Source organism: Solanum verrucosum, unplaced genomic scaffold (assembly GCF_900185275.1).
Source record: "Solanum verrucosum unplaced genomic scaffold, falcon-dt-bn FXZP01000180.1, whole genome shotgun sequence".
NCBI classification, from domain to species: domain Eukaryota; kingdom Viridiplantae; phylum Streptophyta; class Magnoliopsida; order Solanales; family Solanaceae; genus Solanum; species Solanum verrucosum.
This window is the reverse complement of record NW_026020402.1, coordinates 1,768,561-1,790,246: the sequence shown is the minus strand read 5'-3', so window position 1 is coordinate 1,790,246 and position 21,686 is coordinate 1,768,561. Positions and strand designations below refer to the sequence as shown.

Genomic DNA, 21,686 nt, shown 5'->3' with positions numbered 1-21,686 from the left:
TAGTTAATTGTCATTGAATTCAGTATCGTTTTGGTTTTATCAACATTTATAAAGAGTGCTAAATGTTGTTAAAAATATGTTTTTAGCGTCAATTAAGTCATTGTCGTTAATTAATTGCAGCTAACAACAATGACATTCATTATAATATTAGACTCTTTATAAAATTACCCTTCTAGAACAGTCATTACACAATATTTTATAAGAAATATATCGAATGTAAAATAAAATATTAAAATATTTATAATAATCATTATTAATGTGATGTAAAAAAATTAAAAATAAGTAAAAAATATATTCAAATGATGCACATCACCATAAGTTATGCTTATAACTTTACGAAGAAACACTACCAATATTTGCTTTTTTACCCTCATACTATTTTCATCCTTGAAGCTTACATTGATCAAGAGATTAATGCATGAATCAGTGTTAACATAAAGAAAGCTACATGTTTACTATAAAAAGGTTTGACCGTATATGTATTGATCTATAAATTAAAAGATGTTTACTTCACGAATTGGCTATTTAAAAGATATGTCATTCATCCATCTTTATTTGTCCACTATATTAAAAATAGTTGTTCAACATTACTTGTCCAATTTAGAAAATAAGAGATATTTTATGACTATTTTATCCTTGCTATTAATTAAATACTATTCAATATGCAATACATTTCTCAAAGCATTAATTGTTGGGTTCGAAAGGGTGATTAGGGCGTCATGCGAAAGCTTACAATTGCAAATCATATGAGGATAAATTAGACGACACATAAAACTATACTAAAAAGACATAATATTATTATATGATATGACCAATTGGCCTACATAATTAAAAACTAATAAAAAGCATAAAAATTGTAGAGAGAAAATCTCCCCATAAACAAAACTCTTTAAATGTCTACATTGTGGATACTATTGTGTTATGCTATGAGAATAGAGATCTTCAATTTATAGATTTCCAAACTATTCCTCTAAGGAAAGAATAAACCAAATATAAGAAAATTATATTTTCCTTCAGAAAAAGTTCAAACATTTATGGTAATACTTTGACTTTTCTTTAAGGAAAATATAAACTTCATATAAGGTAAGAAAATCAGGGCAAAACCCTAACATTAATTTGATATATTCAAAGGGTAATGTCTATTACCCTTATTGCTTAAGGTGTGCAGCCAAGTCAATAGTGGACAACTATTGTTGTACATAGAGAATAATTGTGAATAACCCTATTCGAAATTCCCTCCATTTTAATTTGTTTGACTGATTTTGATTTGATACGAAATTTAACTAAATAGTTTTATTAGTCTTGTGATCTTATTTTAAATATATGTAGAATGTATCAAATTGTCTTTTCATATTATAATCTTAAACATATCATGTGGAGATTATGAAGGACTATGAAGACGGAAAATGTTATTTAAGGTTTATACTATAAATTTACATCTTCCCCTCACTTGTAAAACATAATTTTCATCATAATGGATGTATTATTCTCATAGTTGTAATAACTCATACTCTCAAACTCGCAAATTCTTACTTTTTCGACAACGTTATCCGACAATTATGCCATAAAATACTCAATACGAATTACTTTTTTCCTTTGTACTTTAAATTATCGTCCTTATATATAAATTTTATCATTCTCTTTAGTAGGCTATACAACAACAAGAATATACTTTCTCCATTTCAAATTATATAAATTTTTAAGACATTTTTCATAGTTTAAATTAACTTAATTGTTCAATCTTCAAGATTATTTTTAGAATTTTGTACTACGTTCCCTTCATTTGAATTTTCTATGTTATGAATTCAAGACTTGCTTTGAAGTATTGAGAGTAGTTGTTATAATTAATGTTTATTCATTCTAAAGAATAATTTGACAATAATTAAAAAAAGATAAAAATAGTAATTACATCTAAAAAAAGAGTAATGTCTTAATATTCTTTTCTTAAAAAGTGTGCAATATTTCAATAATTCACTCATTTTGAAATGAAAGAAATAATATTTATATATAATAAATTCATGAGTCATTTCCTAATACAAATTTAATTGTTATTCTGAATGACCAATTTAGGATAAGCATATATTATACTATTTTTTAGTTCTTAAAAATTAAATTATTTAGTTAATACAAAATATAAATGTAAAATAAGTATTTATGATACAATCTATATTACCAATTAAAAAAAAAGAGAAGGGGCAAGGGGTAGCTAAGGAGGGGGAAAAATACATGGAATTAGGAGCAATGGTCCAAAAAAGAAGTGTACGCCGTAGTTTGAGGTCGCATAAATCACATGGGTTTGCCCATTCGTTTCGGACAAACTTCACCCCTTTCTTGCCTCTTTGTTTTTCTATTCCCTCCGTCTCAAAATAAATGTCATTTGAATTAATATAATTTTTTTAATTATCAAAAAATATTTAATAGATTATATTTTTTATTTTCCTCAATAAGTGTAAAATAAATTTAATGTACTTGAATAAAAAATTTATCAAAATATCTTTACAAAATAATAATATGATTTGCGTATACTGTACTTTCTAGATCCGAGATATTACGATTCACGGCTATGTTGTTGTGGTAGTAAGTGTGAAATGAGACCTTAGGACAAAAGGAGCAGTAATCTGACAGGTCAAAAACAAAATCCAATTAAAAGCTTAGCAGTAACTTTCTTACGTTTCTAAACTGACTCACAAAAATGTCTGAACAGTTACTCTTCTTCACTGTCAAGGAGAAATACAGTGACTTTTTCTAGTCAAAACGTCGGCTATCATCATTGAACCCGCCTGCCCCTTACATTTACATTTCTTGATTTCTTTCACACCTGGAGAATCTTTCTTTTATTTATTTTCTTCTTCTTCTTTCCCTTTCTGGGAAATTCAACAATTAGTTTTGTATTCATTAGTTACAACTTCATTTCCTAATTTGCTTTTTTCCAATTCAGAGACTAGAAGTTGGCATAAACAATAGATCAACTCTCTCCATTGACCAAAGTCCCAAGGGTGAGTTTCGCTTTTGCTAAAAGTATTACGCTTTTTGTCCTTTTACTGCTTTGGCCCCATTAATTTTTCCTCTCGATTTTAATTTGATTGGTTCACCAATATATTCCTTGCACTTGTGCTTTTGAGCCGAGGGTATATTAGAAACAAACTTCGATTTGAAAAATTACACTGGGTATGTTGTTCGGATGAGGGGGTTGGGTTTAAGTGGGGATGAATTTGAATAAAGTTTTGTGTATTTCAGGGGAATGCAATGATAAATTTTGATCCGGTACTATTTGCAATTATTGGTCTTCATTACCCTTTGAGTGGTCCTGAACATGGACTACAGAAAAAATGACCACAACTTCAAGATTACATGAGTTTGGCTTAATTAGTATCTTCATTTTCATATCATTGCTTTAGTTTTTGCAATTATTAAAAAGGGGCTATCTATGCCTATGGTCTAATAGTAGGTTAAAAAATATAGTAGTAGTATTAAATTTTGGGTATATAGGTGTAACACTATGAATTACTCTATGGCTATGCCTTAATGTTGGGAAGCTACAACATTTGAATTTTTTCAAACTAGTTAGGTTTAGTAGTTTATTATCTGAATATTTTATGGGAGTCTAGAACGTTGTAAGACTTTTTCAAAATAGTTTTAGGTGATGTTTAGTTTCTCATATTTGAAAGTATCTCATCCATTTGGCAGGAGAGCTCTAATGTGGCCATAATTAAACATCATGAGGAAACACAATACTTCATTGAGGAATTCAGGTACATATACTAGCCCGTCGACACCAGAATATGGAGATGATCATTTTGAAGGATTTCAGAAAGGATGGAGTTCCGAGCGAGTTCCCTTGCCAACTAATAGTAGTAGGAGACACATTACTGCTACTGCATTGATGCCGTTTAATAGTGGAAGGGCATTGCCTTCTAAATGGGACGATGCGGAAAGGTGGATTACAAGTCCAGTATCAGGTTATGCCACTCCCAAGGCTTCTTCAAATGTGCAATTGCAAAAACAGCCTAAGTCTAAAAGTGGACCACTTGAGAATCCTGGACTTATGTTCATGCCAAACTATTCACCCTCTGTACTAGTCCATGAAGGTGGAAATAGAAGTAATTTTGTAGCAAATTCGCCATTTACAACAGGTGTACTGGTGCCGGAAGGATTATCCATTCATTATGGTGTTGGTTCCGGCTCAACCTCTAGTGTTTTGTATGCTGAGAATAACATGGTTCGAGCAAGCACTGCTCCTGGTCTGTCAGATTTTTTCGCTGAATCTTCATTACCAAGCTCCCAAGGTATAATCTTCTTCCTCTTTGAAGAAATTCTGTTTTGGTTTCTTCCGGTTTGACAGACTAGTTATTGCATACTAAACCTATGCAATTGGATTCATCGTCAATTATATGTTAATCATTGGTTGTTTTCTCATAATTTTACCATTTACACTCTTTGATCTTCAATTGCACTATCAATAATCAATGTCTTCTTTTAGTATTATTAGCATAGAAACCTCAACAGTCCTATGGTATCTACCTTATTTAAATACTAATCATTTGAAGGTTGTTAGTGAACCTTGCATCTGGTCATTAGATCAAATCTTGACCGGAGGAATTAGTCATCTCTGGACTAACTAATCAGTGACCTGTGGATCTTGAAACCTCCCTTGCTTTGATATAAAATGTAACTGATATGCACCAGGTTGCTCAAAGAAGGAACTCATGTCAGTGCGCTAGCAAGAGATAACGTCTCATTTGAAAGAAAAGTATATGCATGAGAATTTGTAAGACGTGTGTTAAAAATTGTATGAAATCACAGAAGGATTAATATTGCTAAACCACTTATGTGAGCAGTCAACCTACAGGCCATGTCGAACTCTTATCTCCCAAGACATTTAGACACAATTTGCCATTTAGGCACAATAATATGTCTATAGTAGTTGTCAACCTTTTATCGAAATATGACCTTACAGTAGTTAATCATTCTTCTTAATCTTAACATCGCACACACAACCCTCCTGATTTCTTGAATTAGACATTTTAAGCATTCTTCTTTTGACGAGTAAGCTTTCATTATTCTTTTCAAAATGTGTTGTGCAATCACCTAGCTAGACTAAAGTATAAGAAGAAAAATGTTTTCATGGCAAAGTATATTATTGCATTAATCTCTTGCACACAATGAACAGATGATAAGGCTGATGGCACCAAGGAACCAGATTCTATTTCCCCTGTAGTTTCATGTAGAGATATGGCAACACAGATGAGCCCTGACGACAGTACACATTCCTCTCCCAAAGGAAGGTCCCCTTCAATCCGATCTATAGAGGAGCCGAATGATAAGCATTCAGCTAAAGTTGAGATTAGAGATGTACAGGTAGACAGAGGACCTCCCATATCCGGAGAATTACAGAGAAAAGGGGTAAGGAAAACAAGGAAAGACTTGCAAAATGCAAGTGACTCAAATGTATGCTGGGATGTTGCAGATGCAGAAAGGAGCTTGCCAAAGTACGTCTTCATTTCATGCTTTTGATACTTATAATAGTGTAAAAAGTACCTATGCTGTCCTTCAGTAAAGACAACCAGCACATCCTTAATGTTTACCTTTTCTGTTCTGCAAGTTAATCGATTGAACAACTTAGAGAGTTGGCCTATTTAACCTTGACTTCACCAGTAGAAATGGGAACTCTCTGGATTCCCGCATAGATCCATATTTCAAAGAATCCAAACATTGAAACAAGTAAAATTTAAATCATGGATCTGCCTCCAGAAGTAAAGCACTGATATTTCCTTCCATTTTATTGTAGGCTGCAAAGAGAGGAAGCCAGGATTAATGCTTGGGAGAACTTGCAGAAAGCTAAAGCTGAAGCAGCAATCCAGAAGCTCGAGGTCGCATAAATTTTCCACAGATTACTTTCTACTCCTCCGTTTTAATTTGTTTGTCTTACTTTCCTTTTTAGTCCGTTTCAAAAAGAATGTTTCTTTCTTTTTTAGCAACTCTTTAATTTCAACTTTCCACGTGACATGTTTAGGACACAAGATTGCAAGTACATTTTGGTACATTCTGCATATCACCTCAAGATTCAAAAGTGTTTTTTTTGCTTTCTAACATCCGTGTCAAATCAAAATCAGACAAACATATCATTGAAACAAAGGGAGTACTTGTTTTGAAATAGTACAAAACTGATTCAAACTTGTCTTTTTTGGATATCAGGTGAAACTATCAAAGAAGAGGTCAGCATCTATGGATAAGATTCTGAACAAGCTTAAACTTTCTCAGTTGAAGGCTCAAAAGCTGAGAGGTTCACTCTCAGAAGGTCATCCAACAACTTCAAAAACACTCTTCCCTTTTCAGAAGTACTTCAAGATCACTTCATTCAGCAGTTGTTTTTACTGTGGTGTCGAATAGTTGGCGATACCTTTCTTGAAAATGCAACGAGGTCGGATCAGTATATGATTCTCGTCATAGTTTGGAGTATATTTCATTCTTGGTGATCAAAGGATGTCATAGAAGACTGATTAAATTCAGTTTTGTCCATGGTGTTGCTAAATATTCAAAACAGTAACACCATCTCTGTGAAAACTCTTTTGTAAAACTGTTTTTGTATATGGTTATAGAAGAGGTAGCAGTGAGGAACCAAATTCTATGAGTACATACCCAAAAAAGGTCACAGTTGAGGTATTGTACCAATTTAGCAACTATATTGATAAATTGAGATGCACATCTGAATATTTATAAGGGTAGTTTGGTAGATAGTAAAGAAACAACTTATTCATATATTTATTTCTACATAAGTTATACAAAGTTCGATAGCTAATTAGGAAGTAAGTTATTCATATAAATTTTTTTTTATGTATTATCTTATGCTGGAGTAGAATTTGAAATAGCTAATACCTACATAGCACACCAACTCCTGGGGTCTAGCTCTATTCAAGCAATAAGTAAGCTAAAGAACAACATAAAAACATTTAAAGAGACAATAGCTAATTATGCGAGGGAGAGGATTAGAAACTAAAAAAAAAGGTACTCTCTTTGTCCCAATTTATGTGACACATTTCAGATTTCAAGATTTAAACTAGTACTGTAGATTTTTCATATATCTTTTAACTATTTTGGATTGTCAATTATTGTGACTTATAATATTTTTTACGTAATTTACAAATATATAAATTTCATTTTAGGAAAACTGAAGATTAGATATGCAAATTCTCTGTCAAAATTAAACGATATGACTCTCGAAAAAAGAAATGTGTCTGGACTATGTTTCAAATAATGCCGAAGAGGCAGTAGCAACTGGTGCCCGCTGAGGAGTTTATTATGTATAGCACGACTAATAACAAATTATAGTATTAGCAATATAATAAACCAGAATAATTGGATAAACTTAAACCGCAGTATTATGAAGAAATTATAGAAAAGCTTTACATTGTAATGTTATTTACGGTCTATATGAAACATTTGGTTGCAAGCATATAACAGAATAGGATTGCATAGCCTCCCAAACATCAATTATAATTTAATGAATAGAGGATAAATATTAATAGCGCCCATGGCCTAATGGATAAGGCGCTTGACTTCTAATCAAGCGATTGTGGGTTCGAGTCCCACTGGGCGTGTTGTTTTTTTCTTTTGCATTTGGTTAGACTGATCAAGCTAGAAAAGGCATCGTCGGCCCATATACATTAGGGCCCTAAACAAAGAACCCAAGGTCGCTTGAATGCCTAAGCAGAACATTCCCCAAATTACGCGTATAAGCAAATATATATTAGTTAATTACTTAACATAACTATAGTTTGTCTTAATTACAATTTGCGACCTACTTTTAGCTATAATTATGCGGCTCAGCCTTTTGGTTTGTATAATTCGCATGTTTGTATAATTCGAAATTTGTATAATATAATTTGTATTCGAAATTTGTATAATATAATTTGTATAACTGTTTATACTTCTGATGTTTGTATTTGTATAAATTTGCTATTTCGAGTTTATACAAAAATAACTGAATTATATAAATGTACCTGCGAATTATACAAACGAGACAGCTTAAACTTTAGCTACAGTTCGTAAATATGCAAACTATAGTTATAGAGCATAATTAAGTTTATTATAATGATTATTTGTGAAAGTTCCTCCTTTCTTTAAACAGCCCAATACCAAGTTGGACCATGAAGTCTCATTATGGAGCACTCCAATACAATAAACTTTAGTCAAAATACAATCTCATCAGATTTAGGTGCGTGGAATCAAATATATGCTCTAGACCAAATACAAATCTATAATTGTAAAATACTGTAGAGATATGAGACAAAGGGCAAACCAACCAAAATACTATACCCACTCATGGATATATTATCTTATACTAATATAATGTGAGATAAATAAATGATAGAAACGATTTGTCAATTCTTTCAGTAAAAACGTGTTCAAGATAGACCTACTAAAAGCTTCAACTGGAGTAATGTTTGGTGGATATTTTGTTTTGAATAATTTTTGTCCTAATTTGATTATATGAGCATGCACAGTACGCTAGCTAGCTATTTGGAAAGTTCATGATGGGTCCTTAATTGAGAGTTAGGTCTGTTGATGTAACTAATTTCCAAATTCAGGGCTTTCCACGCACTTTCTTTTCCTACACCACTTTTATGTGCACAATTATTATTCATAAATACTCCCTCCGTCCCTATTTACTTGTCCATATTTCCTTTTTTAGTTGTCCCTATTTAGTTGTCCATTTTGACAAATCAAGAAAGGACAACAAATTTTTTCCTATTATACCCTTATTTACACTTCTTGAAAATTGTAAAAGTGTATGTTGTTTCCCTCCAATTTATTTCACTTTAATTCAAATAAGTGGTTATAATTTTGAAGTGAAAAGTTGTCATAAGGGTAAAATTGTAACTTTACTGTGCTAATCATTGTTGCCTTAATCTGTGTGCCATTTCTAAAGTGGACAACTAAAAAGGGACGGAGGGAGTAACATTTTTTCACTCTTTATAACTCATTCAAATATACTTGTCCTCATGTACCTTTAAATTCCATCCGTCTAGGAGTAGGACAAATAACGAAGTTTCACCCGTAGAATATTAAACGGGGTGATAAACTGATAATATATACTTCATGTCTAGTTCAATATAAAGAAATCATTGATACTCTTTTTATAGTCTAAATATGTGATTTTCAAAGTTCAAGAAATGTGTTAAGTATTGTGTTTTTTATTAGAATTATCCTTCTTTTTAATGAGATTTTTAACTACTTAAATATTTCAGATAATAACTATCTCTACTTTTATAAGGAGGGTTTGAAAAGAATCAAAAGAATAATATTCATAAATTACTCTTTTATTAATGTCTTTAAATATCATTTTTAAAGTGTGTCACAGTGCCCTAACAATTTAGTAGGCACTATTATTTCTTCCAATTTACCCGTAGGAATTATATGTTTTTACTTTTAGCATTTTTAGTGCAGAAAAATATTAGTAAGATTTTTACACTAACATTGCAGTTTAATTAAATTGTAATAACTGATCAGTTATAATATTTATCAAGTTGTAAATCAATATTTATTATATATAAAAAAGAGCAACTTTCACATATAGCAAACATAAAAATCATAGTTGTATGTTATAGTTATAGTGTGCATAATTGCGCTCTATAGCAAATTTTATGTTTGCTATGGAACTTTTAATTTGTATAATTCGCTAGATACATCCAATTTTATACAAATTGTTCAGTTTTGTATAAATTCATTTATTCATTGTAATTTGTATAATAAGATCTGTATTTGTATAACTATAAAGTGTATATGACAAAAATATATGTATTTGTATTTGTATATACACTTTTCTCTCGCTTTATACAAACATAAACGCATTTTATACATTTGTATATCGAATGGGTAATTGTATACCGAAAATGACCAATTGTATACTGAACCAGATGACAAAAAAATGGAATGTTTGCTGCGATTTACAAATAAAATAAACTATGACTATAGCATTTAATTTGAATTAATAATTTGCTATTTCATACAATTTTCCCTATTATATACCTATAGTTAATTTATCTCAAATATAATTTTAATTGTATACATATTTTTACACCATCGTTATATATATATATATATATATATATATATATATATATAATATCTTCTTATGTATGACCTACCTAGCTACATGTCCCTATTTAAACAGTTGGACATGTGAAATTTCACTTGGAAGGAGGCATGTATCTTTACTTTGTCTACATTGAATCGAATACAAAGGATTCACATGTTGCCTCTACTATTTTAGTTTTGACCAGCACCAACCCAAATTTTATCAGACTCGGAAGTAATTTTTTTCCCAATGCATGGGTGGTTATTTGATTTTTCATTTTTAACCATGTCATGCAGGGACTTCTTCAGATGTTTATCACGTAAAAATTCCACTAAAAGGGAGGGTATTAGTTAAGTGTTCGGACGAATTCAGTAATTTTGTATTTGTATTAGGAAATTGTTAAAATGTATGCGTCCGCTGTACATTAACGGATCAGGTCCCTTGACTCAACAAGAACAATAATTGAAATAAATGCGTTAAAAATTTGAGTAATATTTCACATCTCTCGTGTATATTAAATGTATAGAACATCTTCAGCTATAAACAATGTGTTGGTGTATTTACACCAACAATATGATAAAAAAAATAATTCATGCTCCATTAAAGTGTATGTATATATATATATAATAAACTGAAATTTCAACGTACCACGGTAGAAGATTGAGACTTGAGAGACGATGAAATCCGATCAGTTTGAGCATAAAAGAATCAAATAAAATAAGACATTAAAATGCCTCCCTTTTTGTAAAATATAGGCGCGTTTGCGTTTTAACTTGTTTTCTTTTCAGATAATTAGTGAAGGGAGTAAATAATATAAAATGAAATAAATTTATAGACTGGTAGAACCTCCACATAGATTATATATGTAATTGACAATTTACTACGATTTAGATGTATTTTCAGGTCTTATCTCTAATTTATATAATGCGTGGGATGAGGAGAAAGAAGTCATAAACTAAAAAGGGGCATAAAAAGTTGGGATTATATGGGCACGTTCATCTTAAAATTGACACACTTCAACGTTGAGGTAAGCAGACAGGCACACCTCTAGATGGATCTTCTTGGAGACATTAGTAGCACAAGGAAAATTGTATACAAGGGACATATTGGTTAGGTGGGGCATGATTGAAGACAAGAGTTGTCCAGTTTGCCTACAGACAGAGAAAACAATTGAATATCTCTTTTTTCTTGTAATGACACAACACAAGTATGGGACGCAATGGGGAATCTTAGTAGCTCAGTTGGTTGGCTATATGAACTTCCACCTTGTTGGTGAGGGTACTTTGATTCCCCGCATTGTAATACCCTCCCCATTTCCCCTACGCCCAATTTCTTTTATATAAAAATGTATGGGACGCAAAGAAGAGTTTATAAGCGAAGACACTTTCAGTCGAATGTAGGTAGTCTTCTTAACTTTAGGGTCAATCGAATCGATAGAAGATCTAGCACATCGATTGGAGAGAATGAGGCACAAGTTTGTAACCGAATAGAATAGTATTTTGTAATCCCGGCTGGGAAAACTATCATAGTGATTCCACTAGTCACTAGACTTGAAAGGTAATAAAACAAACTGGAATAAAGCTTTAACCAAGTAGCGTAGTTGGCAGAGTATGACCTCTTTATTTGAAGTTTGCTGGGTTTCTAGTCTACTATAATTGACTAAATAGAATATGGTATTTTAGCTAGTCTTAGCAAGGCTATAGTGTAATTTACAAGATGATTTTAGTTGTAATAGACTAATAGTCTATTTAACTATTCCATGCATGTGTATATATGTAGATTATTTTGATAAAATAATTTTAACTATTATTTGTATATATATGTGTATGTATTTATTGTGATGGAACAAAAGGTTCTCCATCGACCAAATTAGAACTGAAAAAAAGAAAAAAAAAAAAGAGAAAGCGATGGATCATGAGAAAATCTTCAGAAATGCAAATTGCAAAGTTCTTAATGCAAGTTGATGAGCAATCCCATACCTACAAACAAGTTCTATTTGTTGCCCTCATGCAAATTTTGGGAATTAAGAACATGTGCACATGTAATTGCCCCAGGTGCATTGCATTGACCATATAATATATAGTGTAATATTTATACTACCAAATTTTTGGGTCAGGAACTAGCTAGTAGCATGTATCTTACTTGCATGATCCTTGTCCATGACTATTGGTGGCCCTACTCTTATTTCATGCCCATCTAGTATTTAATTAATTTGCATGGAAATGGAAAAATCTAAGTCCACTACGTTTGGATAATAATATTTCATTAAAATTGAAAAACGATTTTGTGAAATTTAAATTGAAAGGAGTACGTAACTCTAAAGATCGATTAACTCGTGATTGTTTAAAGTTGATAGATTTGTGTTAACTTATAATGAACTCAAGTTGATATACACAACTAAATGAATTTGTTACTCAATTTTTTATAGATACATGCATATAACATGTACTGATATTTAATGCATATACATATAGCTAGGAACATAGTTTGGACAAAAATTATCAAATTAGCTTGAACTTTTAATTTCTAAACTAGGTCCGCCCTTGAGTATTTGTAAGTTGGACAAAGGTCTTTAATCACACATGGGATGGACTAAATCTATTCCCTGTATTTGAGAACAAAACGATAAAATACAAGGTCATTTTCGTTTTGTGTCGAAAAAAACATCCTCCAAATTAATTGATATTGTCAAAAAAACTAAGAAACTACATTCTTAGATATTGTCAATTTTTATCATAATTTCCATCATGATTTTTTAATATTAAATCACATTAAAAATAAAGAACAAAAACTATCAAATTAAAAGATTTTGCATAATGCTAAATTCAATTGCCGAAAAAGTTCAGATAATATTTTGGCGTATTTCAGAGTAATAAATAAGAAGGGGGTGATTTGATTCTTGTGGGGCCATGTTAGTTTTTTGACAAATACAATACAAGTAGAAGGATGAAAATTATTAGGTTTTAAGTACTTGAAAAATATTTTCTAGTACGAATGATATTTTAAAGATGTAATCTAAATTTGAAGTATAGTTTAAGGATGATTTTGACCAACAACTCAAGATACACTAGAAGAGATATAATTAGAAATGGAGATATTCGAGATAAGGTAAGAGCAGCTTTGATAGAGGACAAAATGCAAGAAACGAGGTTTAGATGGATCGATTATGCATGAGAAAATGAGATGCACGGATAACGTAGTGACAGAGGTTTGCTATAGATGATTTCAATAAGAGGTAGAGATAGACCGAATAAATAGAAGAGAAAAGGAGTTAGTCAAGTAACAATTACAGCCAGAGGCGAATCCAGGATTTCAAGAAAACGGGTGCACCATTGCTTTAGAATTTCATTTTTTTTTTTGAAAAAACGAGTGTTATTAGTTACTAAAAAAAATAGAAGTGAATTGTGGCTGGCTGGGATTGAACTCAAGACCTTGGTGTTAAAATCTGACTGTCAAACCAGTGAACCATTCAGCAACTTTAAGAACGGGTTCAACAAGTGTTTATTTAATATGTTCTTTAATAATTATACAAGTAATATATCGAGTTTAGTCGAAGGACCATGGGTTCGAATGACCCAATTTTTACACATAAATTTGCCACTGATTACAGCCTATCAAAGACATGATCTTATATAAGAGGTCATGAATAACACAGATTAAAATAAAATATTAGTAAATAGTAGAACACGTTAACAGAAGAAAGGAGTTTTGGTGAAAGCATCAAACAAACAGTATCGCTGCTTCTGCAGTTGCGCCGCAAAGCGAGGAATCTCACAGAGTACCCTTTCCTATTTTTCTGGTCATATCATATATACCTTTAATAAATTAACTTACTATTTTTTTGTTTTCATTTATTTCTCTACATAATTTTTTGTAAGCGCTTTAAGAAAATATTATTATTAACAAGAAGAGTAATTAACTAATATTTGAAGCTAAATTGAATTTAATCGATTTAAAATTTTAAGTTACAATCCTCCTTGTATTTTTTTTTACCCCTTCTAAAAATTTTCACCTTTTACCACATAAATTGAAACAGAAAAATTACAGTTACATTTGGAAAGAAAAGAAAAAATTAGTGGCTCCTAAGGGAGGGAAAGGGTGGATTAATTTGCATGTGAGGATCGGAGCTAAAAAAATAGTATGGGGTCCTTAATTGTTGGTAGATAGTGATAAGTAAATCCATATGAATTATGATTCAAATATAGCTGTGTCCTCTCTTCTCCAGTTGTGTGGGGTTCCTTGCTTTTATTTTCATTCAACATATATATCACAACATATTACTTTTCTCTCACACAATTCAATCTTTCTTCCTTTTATTGTTTTCCTTCTCCATGATCTTGCCATACAAATTAGTCATAATTAAAATGCAAATTCTTTTCTATATCATACTTAAATAGTACTCCCTATTGCTTTATCAGTCTATTAAAAATAAACACATTATTAAGGAGAATGCAAAATGTAAACTGAACAAGTAAAGGGGAATAATAAAATTGTAATTTATTCCCTAGTGATAATTAAATTATGATTGTTTCTTTCTTTAAAATAAACAATTACATATTCTCTTCTTTATTTTAAAATTAGGATCGCTATCTCTATAAATCAGCTTATGAAGAAAGGAATAATATTGACAATTTTTTCTATTACATTATGAGTCATGGGAATTAGGATTCTTTATTTTTTTTTCAGATTACAATAGATTCAAGTCAAGTAATATTTAAGTTATCCTTTCTTCATAATTTGGTTAAACTTAGCTCATCCAGCCTAGAAGCCCTTTAATTAATTTTTCTGATCCTTTTCTTTTTGTTTTTTTAATATATAGCTTCAACCCTTCAATAATATTGCTAGAGATCTGAGAATACAATATTACAACTAGCACTATCATAACAATAATAAAAAAAAAAGGATTATATCTGTCATTATTCATAGTAAAACTATTGCACGTTAAACATATTCCAGTGGAATTTTTTGACTATTTCTTAAAGATAAAAGGCTAGCATATTTTATTATATATAATTCTGACAGTAAGTAGTATACATTTACCCAAATTATTAATGAAGCTAATCTTATATAATAAGCTGTAGGTGTGAATCAAATCCAATAATACATCTAACATCCCTCTCTGGACAAGTATCGATTTTTGAATACAACTATAGATTATGGACTAATAAATCGAGTTATTTAAATAATTTTGCAATATCGTGCACCATGTTTCTCATTTTTAAAACGATAAGTTTTAGGAATTTGTTGGCACGTTTTAGTATTTTAAAACCATGGAATCTCTTCTTGATGAGGTTTTTTTGTTATTTTTCTTTTCAAAAAAAATATATTGAGATATCTAAAACAATTTTATGGTAAACGCAGCCAGTGGTTACGTTGTATAATGACCAGCATTAATTAAGCTGGGAAAAGTATATAAAAATAACTATAGGTTATATAGATAACCATTATAAATAGGAATCGACTCTGGATTGCTTTAAAAAAATATGATTTATAATGAAGTAGTAATATTATTAAGATTCTAGAATTTATATAAAGATGACATCTCATTACTATTCCATATTACTTTCACCTATAAATATAGTTGAGTCCATCATTATTAATTTCTGCTATCTACCATTTATAACCATCACTACAGTCAATCAACATCATTATTAGCCATCATTTACAATTATCACTGTCACACCCCTTTTTTTCTCAATATTTAATTTAAGTATGTTTTGAAAGAAAAAGAGTTTCTCCAATTAAAGTGACATTTTTGAAAAGGGATTATTTTATTCTTCAGAGTCGCCACTTGGAATTGAGTTTTGGTGTTCCAAGTCACCTTATTATTTAAACCCCTAATCAAAAGGAAATTTGACTCTTTATTTTTATTGGTCTGCGAGAACAAAGATCGGGTAAGGAATTCTGTTGACCAAGGGGAAGGTATTAGGCACCCCTCGAGTCCCGTGGTTCTAGCACGGTCGCTTCATTGACTATATATGACTTAAATTAATTTTCAGATATTGTATTATTAACTTAATAATAAAAGTTATTTACCTCATTATTTGGTTTATTTTAAACCTATTAATATATTTTCGTTAATTAAAAAGAATGTATATCACATAAATTTATTCAAACATAATAAAGTAAAGTTAATAGATGGATATTTACAAATCTTGATTTGTCTTGTAATTTCTTTTCTTCTCCTTTTCTTTTTCATGTATTTGTATTTATTTATTTTTTATTGTGGATAGAAAATATATGGGTATCTAATTGCTAGGAATTAGAATTTGTGTGGGATTGAAATTTTTTTGAGTTTGAGTATTTTAGGATTGTATTTTCTTAGTTAGATTAGAAATAGAAATAAAATTTTTATGTGATTTGGAATTAGTTTTAGCAAGAAATTCTAAATAGATTAGGACTATTTTTAGAAAGATTTTTCCTTCTTAATTTTTAATTTTTTTTCCTTACTTTTTATCCCTTTTTTGACGTTTTGGTTTTATTAATTATTTTTTATTTTTTTTTTTGTTTTGTCTCTTTGTATTATTATTATTTTTTACGTTTTTTTTTTTTTTACTTTATCCTTTATTTATTTATTTTTAATATTTTTTATTCTTTTTGGACATTCTGTTTCTCGTCTTCTTCTTCTTTTTTTTTTTTTTTGTTGTTTATTTTATTTTATTGTTTTAATCATCTTACGTTTTCTGTTTCATTTTTTTCTTTATTATTATTCTTTTTATTCTTCTTACTTTTTGGTTTAACTTTTTTTTGTTTCTGTTACGCTCTATTTTTTATTATTATTCTTTTCAGTTTACGTATGTTCTGTTTATATATATATATATATTATTTTATTTTTTATGCTTTCTCATTTTTTAAAAAAAATTAGTTTTCTTAATTATTCATTATTTATTTTTTTTAACCATAAATCTCTAAACAAATATTCATATATCCTCTTAATTATATATCTTAATAATTCGAATTAAAGCGATAATCATCTTAACACTTATTCTAAAGGCAAACTATTTTTTTTATCAAAAATAATATATTAAAAAAAAAAAAAAAGACTAAAACACATTCCTCATAGGTTTTCTAAAGCACTAATTTATATCCTAATCTAACAAGTCTACAAATAATTTCAACAAAAAAAAAATTCTTAAGTGAAAACTAAGGTCCAAGAAACATTAGCTATTCAAAATTAAATATCATGAAACCAATTTCAATATTAATTACATCTAAAGAGCATAAAACAATAATTAAAAAAAAATGTATGATACATCTTTTATTTTTATTTTTATATTATTCTAAAGCAAGAAACTTAAACGGTTACGTTTTTCTAAGCATTCATAAATTCATCACAAACAATGGTAGATAATAATAACATGCGACTCAGAAAACTTCATATTATTGGAATCAAATTTCGTACGAGCATTCCAACTACATTATGCGAGAATTTAGAGTTACCTCGCTGCGAAAATCGATACCACAAAAACAACTGCTACTATCTACTGATTTCCAAAGTTAATAGCTAATATTAACTTTAAAGAGCCACGAATCCGAAACCTTGAGTGAAACCTTGAACGCTGACTTAATTTTCAAAATAAAACTCACTTTTTGTTATCTTTTTCTCTCTATGATTTTTTTTCTCTGTGTATGTGTATCCTTTTTTCTTTACTGAGCGTATGTTTTTATAATAGTTTGGGGTGTGAGTCTGGTGCTAATTAAAAGGAACGTGATGGAGTGGGATTATGATTTAATTTAAAATTTAGTTGAGAATTTTTAGGATTGAGATAAAGGAAGAAAAAAGAATAAAATAAAATAAAGAAAGAACGAACAGAAAAAGAAAGAAAAGAAAAAAAAAACGTGTAAAAATAAAAAAATAAAAAAAATAAAAAGAGAAAAGATCGTGCAAGAGGGGAAGAAAAGAAAGAAAAAAATAAAAATAAAAATAAAATAAAAAAAACTAAATGGGAGGAGGATTTTTAGTAAATAAGTTAAGGAAGTTGGGGGTAATTAGGATAAAGGTAAGGTAATTTGAACTTTTTAGGACTCTTCTTTTTATTCTTTATTATTATTATTATTATTTTTTCTTCTACTTTTCCATGATATATACGACTATTATTATTTTTTAGACTAGATAAAATTTGAAAGATTAAAACAAAATACGTTAAATTCAAAAGCTTTCTTTATTAAACTTTAAACATAAAGTGAGCTTATAATTTGTTGTAATTTTCAATTTATTTTAAATATAACCCTACTGAAATAATAATATTTAAGTATTAAAATTGGGCGTAAAATTTTTATGTTTTGGTCAAAAATTAGGTGTTCACAATCACCATCAATCATATAGAACCACTAGTTAATTAACACAGCTAGCCGACACCACCATTAGCCAAAATTTACAATCATTATCATCATCACAACCAACGATCGCTAACAACAATTATCGTCATCAGCCACCACGATATCTCGTCAACCACCTTTATCATTTACCGTAACCATTGACTATCATTATCGCTCATCACAATTATTAATTGTTACCATCAACTGCCATTGTTAATCATTACTGTTAGCTATAATTACCATCATCACCCACACAATTCAAATCCAAAATCGAGACCTACAACCACACCTATTAGTTATCATCAATCCCAACTGTCATATGATTTGTAAAAATATTCTATTTCTATGGTATTAATTTAGTATTTTTTTTAGATTTTAAATTTACGATTAATTTTTAAATAAAGACAAAATTTATGTATCTCGATCATGTTGAAAACACAAACTTATACTAATTGTTTAGCCAAATCTATCGATATATTCCTTAAATTTATAAGTAAATTTTATTCAGATATTTGAACTATGACATATTCAGATTGAGTATATGAACATGTGATAAAATATTTCTATTAAATATTTTTGATTAAAAATTAAGTATTTGTCAATATATTCAACCTAATCATGTAGTATTCAGATCTTCTATATATTCAGACATGAATTCAGATTCAGACATCTAAAATTTTATATACATCTTTAACATTCAGAATTAGATGTCCTTATTTTAATAAAAATAAATGAGGTGCATTAATCCAACCCAAATTTTACAAGTGAAGTTGATGTGGAGTAAAAAGTAAAGAGGAAGAAAGTTTCAAAATACCAAATTGGAAGAGCAACAAATGCTACGACATTTGGCTTAACCCTATTAGCCACATGAAACGCATACCCCGTTTATTAATAGTTTAATTTTATATATTTGAAAATTTTAAATAAACTTTACAGTATGGGAATATTTAAAAGATAATATTATATTAATACAAGTCATAAGTAAACTAATTACACTTGAAAAAATATGGCATACAACCTACAAGCTATAACACATTAAATTATAACTTATATCATTAGTATATATATATAAGCTAAAATCATATTTAAAGTACATTTATTATTTTAGTAAGTAACATTTACTTTTTAAAAAGTACATTGTAATACCAAATCTCAATTTTTAAAAAATTAAAACTTTTTCCTTCAAGAAAAGAATTAGCTAAATATCTCTTTTTTCTTCCAGAAAAGGAAATATATCAATTATGGTAAGTGTATTTGCCCTTTCTTCAAGTAAAAGTAAAAAAATCAAATACCGTGTTTTTAAAAATTATTTTAAGATTAGACAACACTAAACATGTTGTTTAGGTACTATAATTCATGGTATCGTAATGTCGTTAATGAAGTTGTCCGCGTGATCCTTGAAGGATCTTTAATATTTCATGTTTTTCGTTTTATTTAATGCTTTCCCACCTTAACAAACCACGTTTTTTAAATTAACTTTTCGGTACGCTGTCTCTGTTTCAACCAAATTAGGAAGAAATATATTTCCAAAAACACGTGCTATTTTTTTTTCTTTTTCTTTTTTATCATACTTTATTTCTCCCATATTAATATTATGGTAAAAAAAATAAAATCATATAACCACTTCACACAAAAAGGAAAACTGTCCAAAGAAAAAAACCTATATATATATTTAGCGTGTGTAAAACAGAGTTCGTTGTGACTTACAGACTCTGTTTTCTCTCTCATTCTTTACCTAAAAAAAATCCCTAAAATTGACGAAATTTTGTAAAGATTCTTCATGGATTGGGTTCGTGGTGAAGCTGTTGGTCATGGAAGCTTTGGAAAAGTTAATCTTGCAATACCCAGAAAACAGAGTACTCAATTTCTTCCATTAATGGTAATGAAATCATCTGGGGTTTCTCACTCTGTTTCGCTCGTGAACGAGAAAAAAATCTTGGACGAACTCAATGGGTGTTCAGAAATCATACGATGTTTTGGTGAGAGTTATTCGTTTGAAAATGGTGACAGTTTGTATAATTTGTTGCTGGAGTATGCTACTGGAGGTTCGTTAGCGGAAAAGCTCAAGAAATCGGAGAATTATAAGTTGTCGGAATTTGAAGTTAGTGGATACGCAAAAGGTATACTCAAAGGGCTTCAGTATGTACATGAAGTTGGGTATGCTCATTGTGATATTAAGCTTCAAAATATTCTTCTTGGTGAAGATGGTAAAGTGAAAATTGCTGATTTTGGATTGGCAAAGAGAATTGGAATCAAGAAAGATGATGAATTGCGATGTGAATTGAGAGGTACCCCATTGTATATGTCGCCGGAGATGGTCACCGGCGGCGAACAGGGTACTCCGGCGGATATATGGGCACTTGGGTGTGTGGTAGCTGAAATGGTTGCCGGAGTTCCAGCTTATAGATTCTCCAATGTTACAGAATTGTTAATGGCAATTGGGGTTAAAAATCAGTTGCCTCAAATCCCTGAAGAACTATCAGAAGAAGGAGAGGATTTTCTAAGCAAATGCTTTGTTCAAGATCCAAGAAAGAGATGGACTGCTGAGATGCTTCTAAAACATCCTTTTGTGGCTGATCATGATACTGTTACATTATTAAATGAAGAAATCAAGAATGGTGTTCCATCAATATCTCCTAAATGTCCATTTGATTTCCCAGATTGGGTATCTGATGAATGTGCTCAATCATCGGTAACATGTTCAATTACTTTTCTACCCTCGCCGGAAAATCTGAATTCGAGCTGTGGGTGTTGGTCTACTTCGCCTGCGGAGAGGCTCATGGGGCTAGTGAGTGAATTTAGTACAGAATCTGAATGGTGTTCTGATGATGACTGGGTTACTGTTAGGTGATTTCAACAACCAGAGCCAAAAGCAGATTTTCCAGATTTTTGAGGATGTCTTTTAGGGGTCTCTGGTTTATTATTTTAGTGACTAGGTACTTAGGCTATAGTCAAATTTTTATTGTACATAACATTGGTTACCACATTTAATACAATACAATAGGTTCTGAATTTTAATCAAGACAGCTTATTTACACTCAGCAAAGTGTACATTGTTGGATTATAGTAGAATTTAATAGTAGTGATTAATTTCTTGTTAATGGGAATAGCAGAATGACAATATTTTTGATATATGTAAAGTGTAACGGAAATCTTAATCTAGATTCGGTGCTTCACAAAATTCGTGATCTAATAATGTTTAGAACTCGTGACCAAACAATGTTTAGTTCGTGACATGAATTAAACGGTAATAGTGTGTTACCTCCTTGAACTAGAACCAAACACTTCA

The 21,686-nt window shown here is 30.0% G+C and overlaps 2 protein-coding genes and 1 non-coding gene across 3 annotated transcripts; all 3 read left to right on the top strand.

Moving 5' to 3' along the window:
• The first annotated feature begins 2,911 nt into the window (after positions 1-2,911).
• LOC125840245 (uncharacterized) lies at positions 2,912-6,623 on the top strand. The gene is made up of 5 exons (XM_049519218.1): positions 2,912-2,996; positions 3,688-4,286; positions 5,171-5,489; positions 5,789-5,870; positions 6,196-6,623. Exons 2-5 carry the CDS (start codon positions 3,719-3,721, stop codon positions 6,388-6,390), a joined length of 1,164 nt encoding a protein of 387 aa, XP_049375175.1. The 5' UTR covers positions 2,912-2,996; positions 3,688-3,718; the 3' UTR covers positions 6,391-6,623.
• A 902-nt stretch (positions 6,624-7,525) lies between these two features.
• Positions 7,526-7,598, top strand: TRNAR-UCU (transfer RNA arginine (anticodon UCU)). The gene has a single exon. It is a non-coding gene; the product is annotated as a tRNA-Arg (tRNA).
• Positions 7,599-20,109: 12,511 nt separating this feature from the next.
• On the top strand, positions 20,110-21,448 carry LOC125840246 (mitogen-activated protein kinase kinase kinase 20-like). Its single transcript, XM_049519219.1, has one exon. It carries the CDS (start codon positions 20,178-20,180, stop codon positions 21,246-21,248), a length of 1,071 nt encoding a protein of 356 aa, XP_049375176.1. The 5' UTR covers positions 20,110-20,177; the 3' UTR covers positions 21,249-21,448.
• The last annotated feature ends 238 nt before the right edge of the window (positions 21,449-21,686 follow it).

Excerpts from the sequence above, each read along its gene's own strand:
- LOC125840245 (XM_049519218.1), top strand. The coding sequence starts at position 3,719 with ATGAGGAAACACAATACTTCATTGAGGAATTCAGGTACATATACTAGC. Across the intron at positions 4,287-5,170 it reads TTCATTACCAAGCTCCCAAG|ATGATAAGGCTGATGGCACC; the intron begins GTATAATCTTCT and ends CACAATGAACAG. Across the intron at positions 5,490-5,788 it reads GCAGAAAGGAGCTTGCCAAA|GCTGCAAAGAGAGGAAGCCA; the intron begins GTACGTCTTCAT and ends ATTTTATTGTAG.
- LOC125840246 (XM_049519219.1), top strand. The coding sequence starts at position 20,178 with ATGGATTGGGTTCGTGGTGAAGCTGTTGGTCATGGAAGCTTTGGAAAA.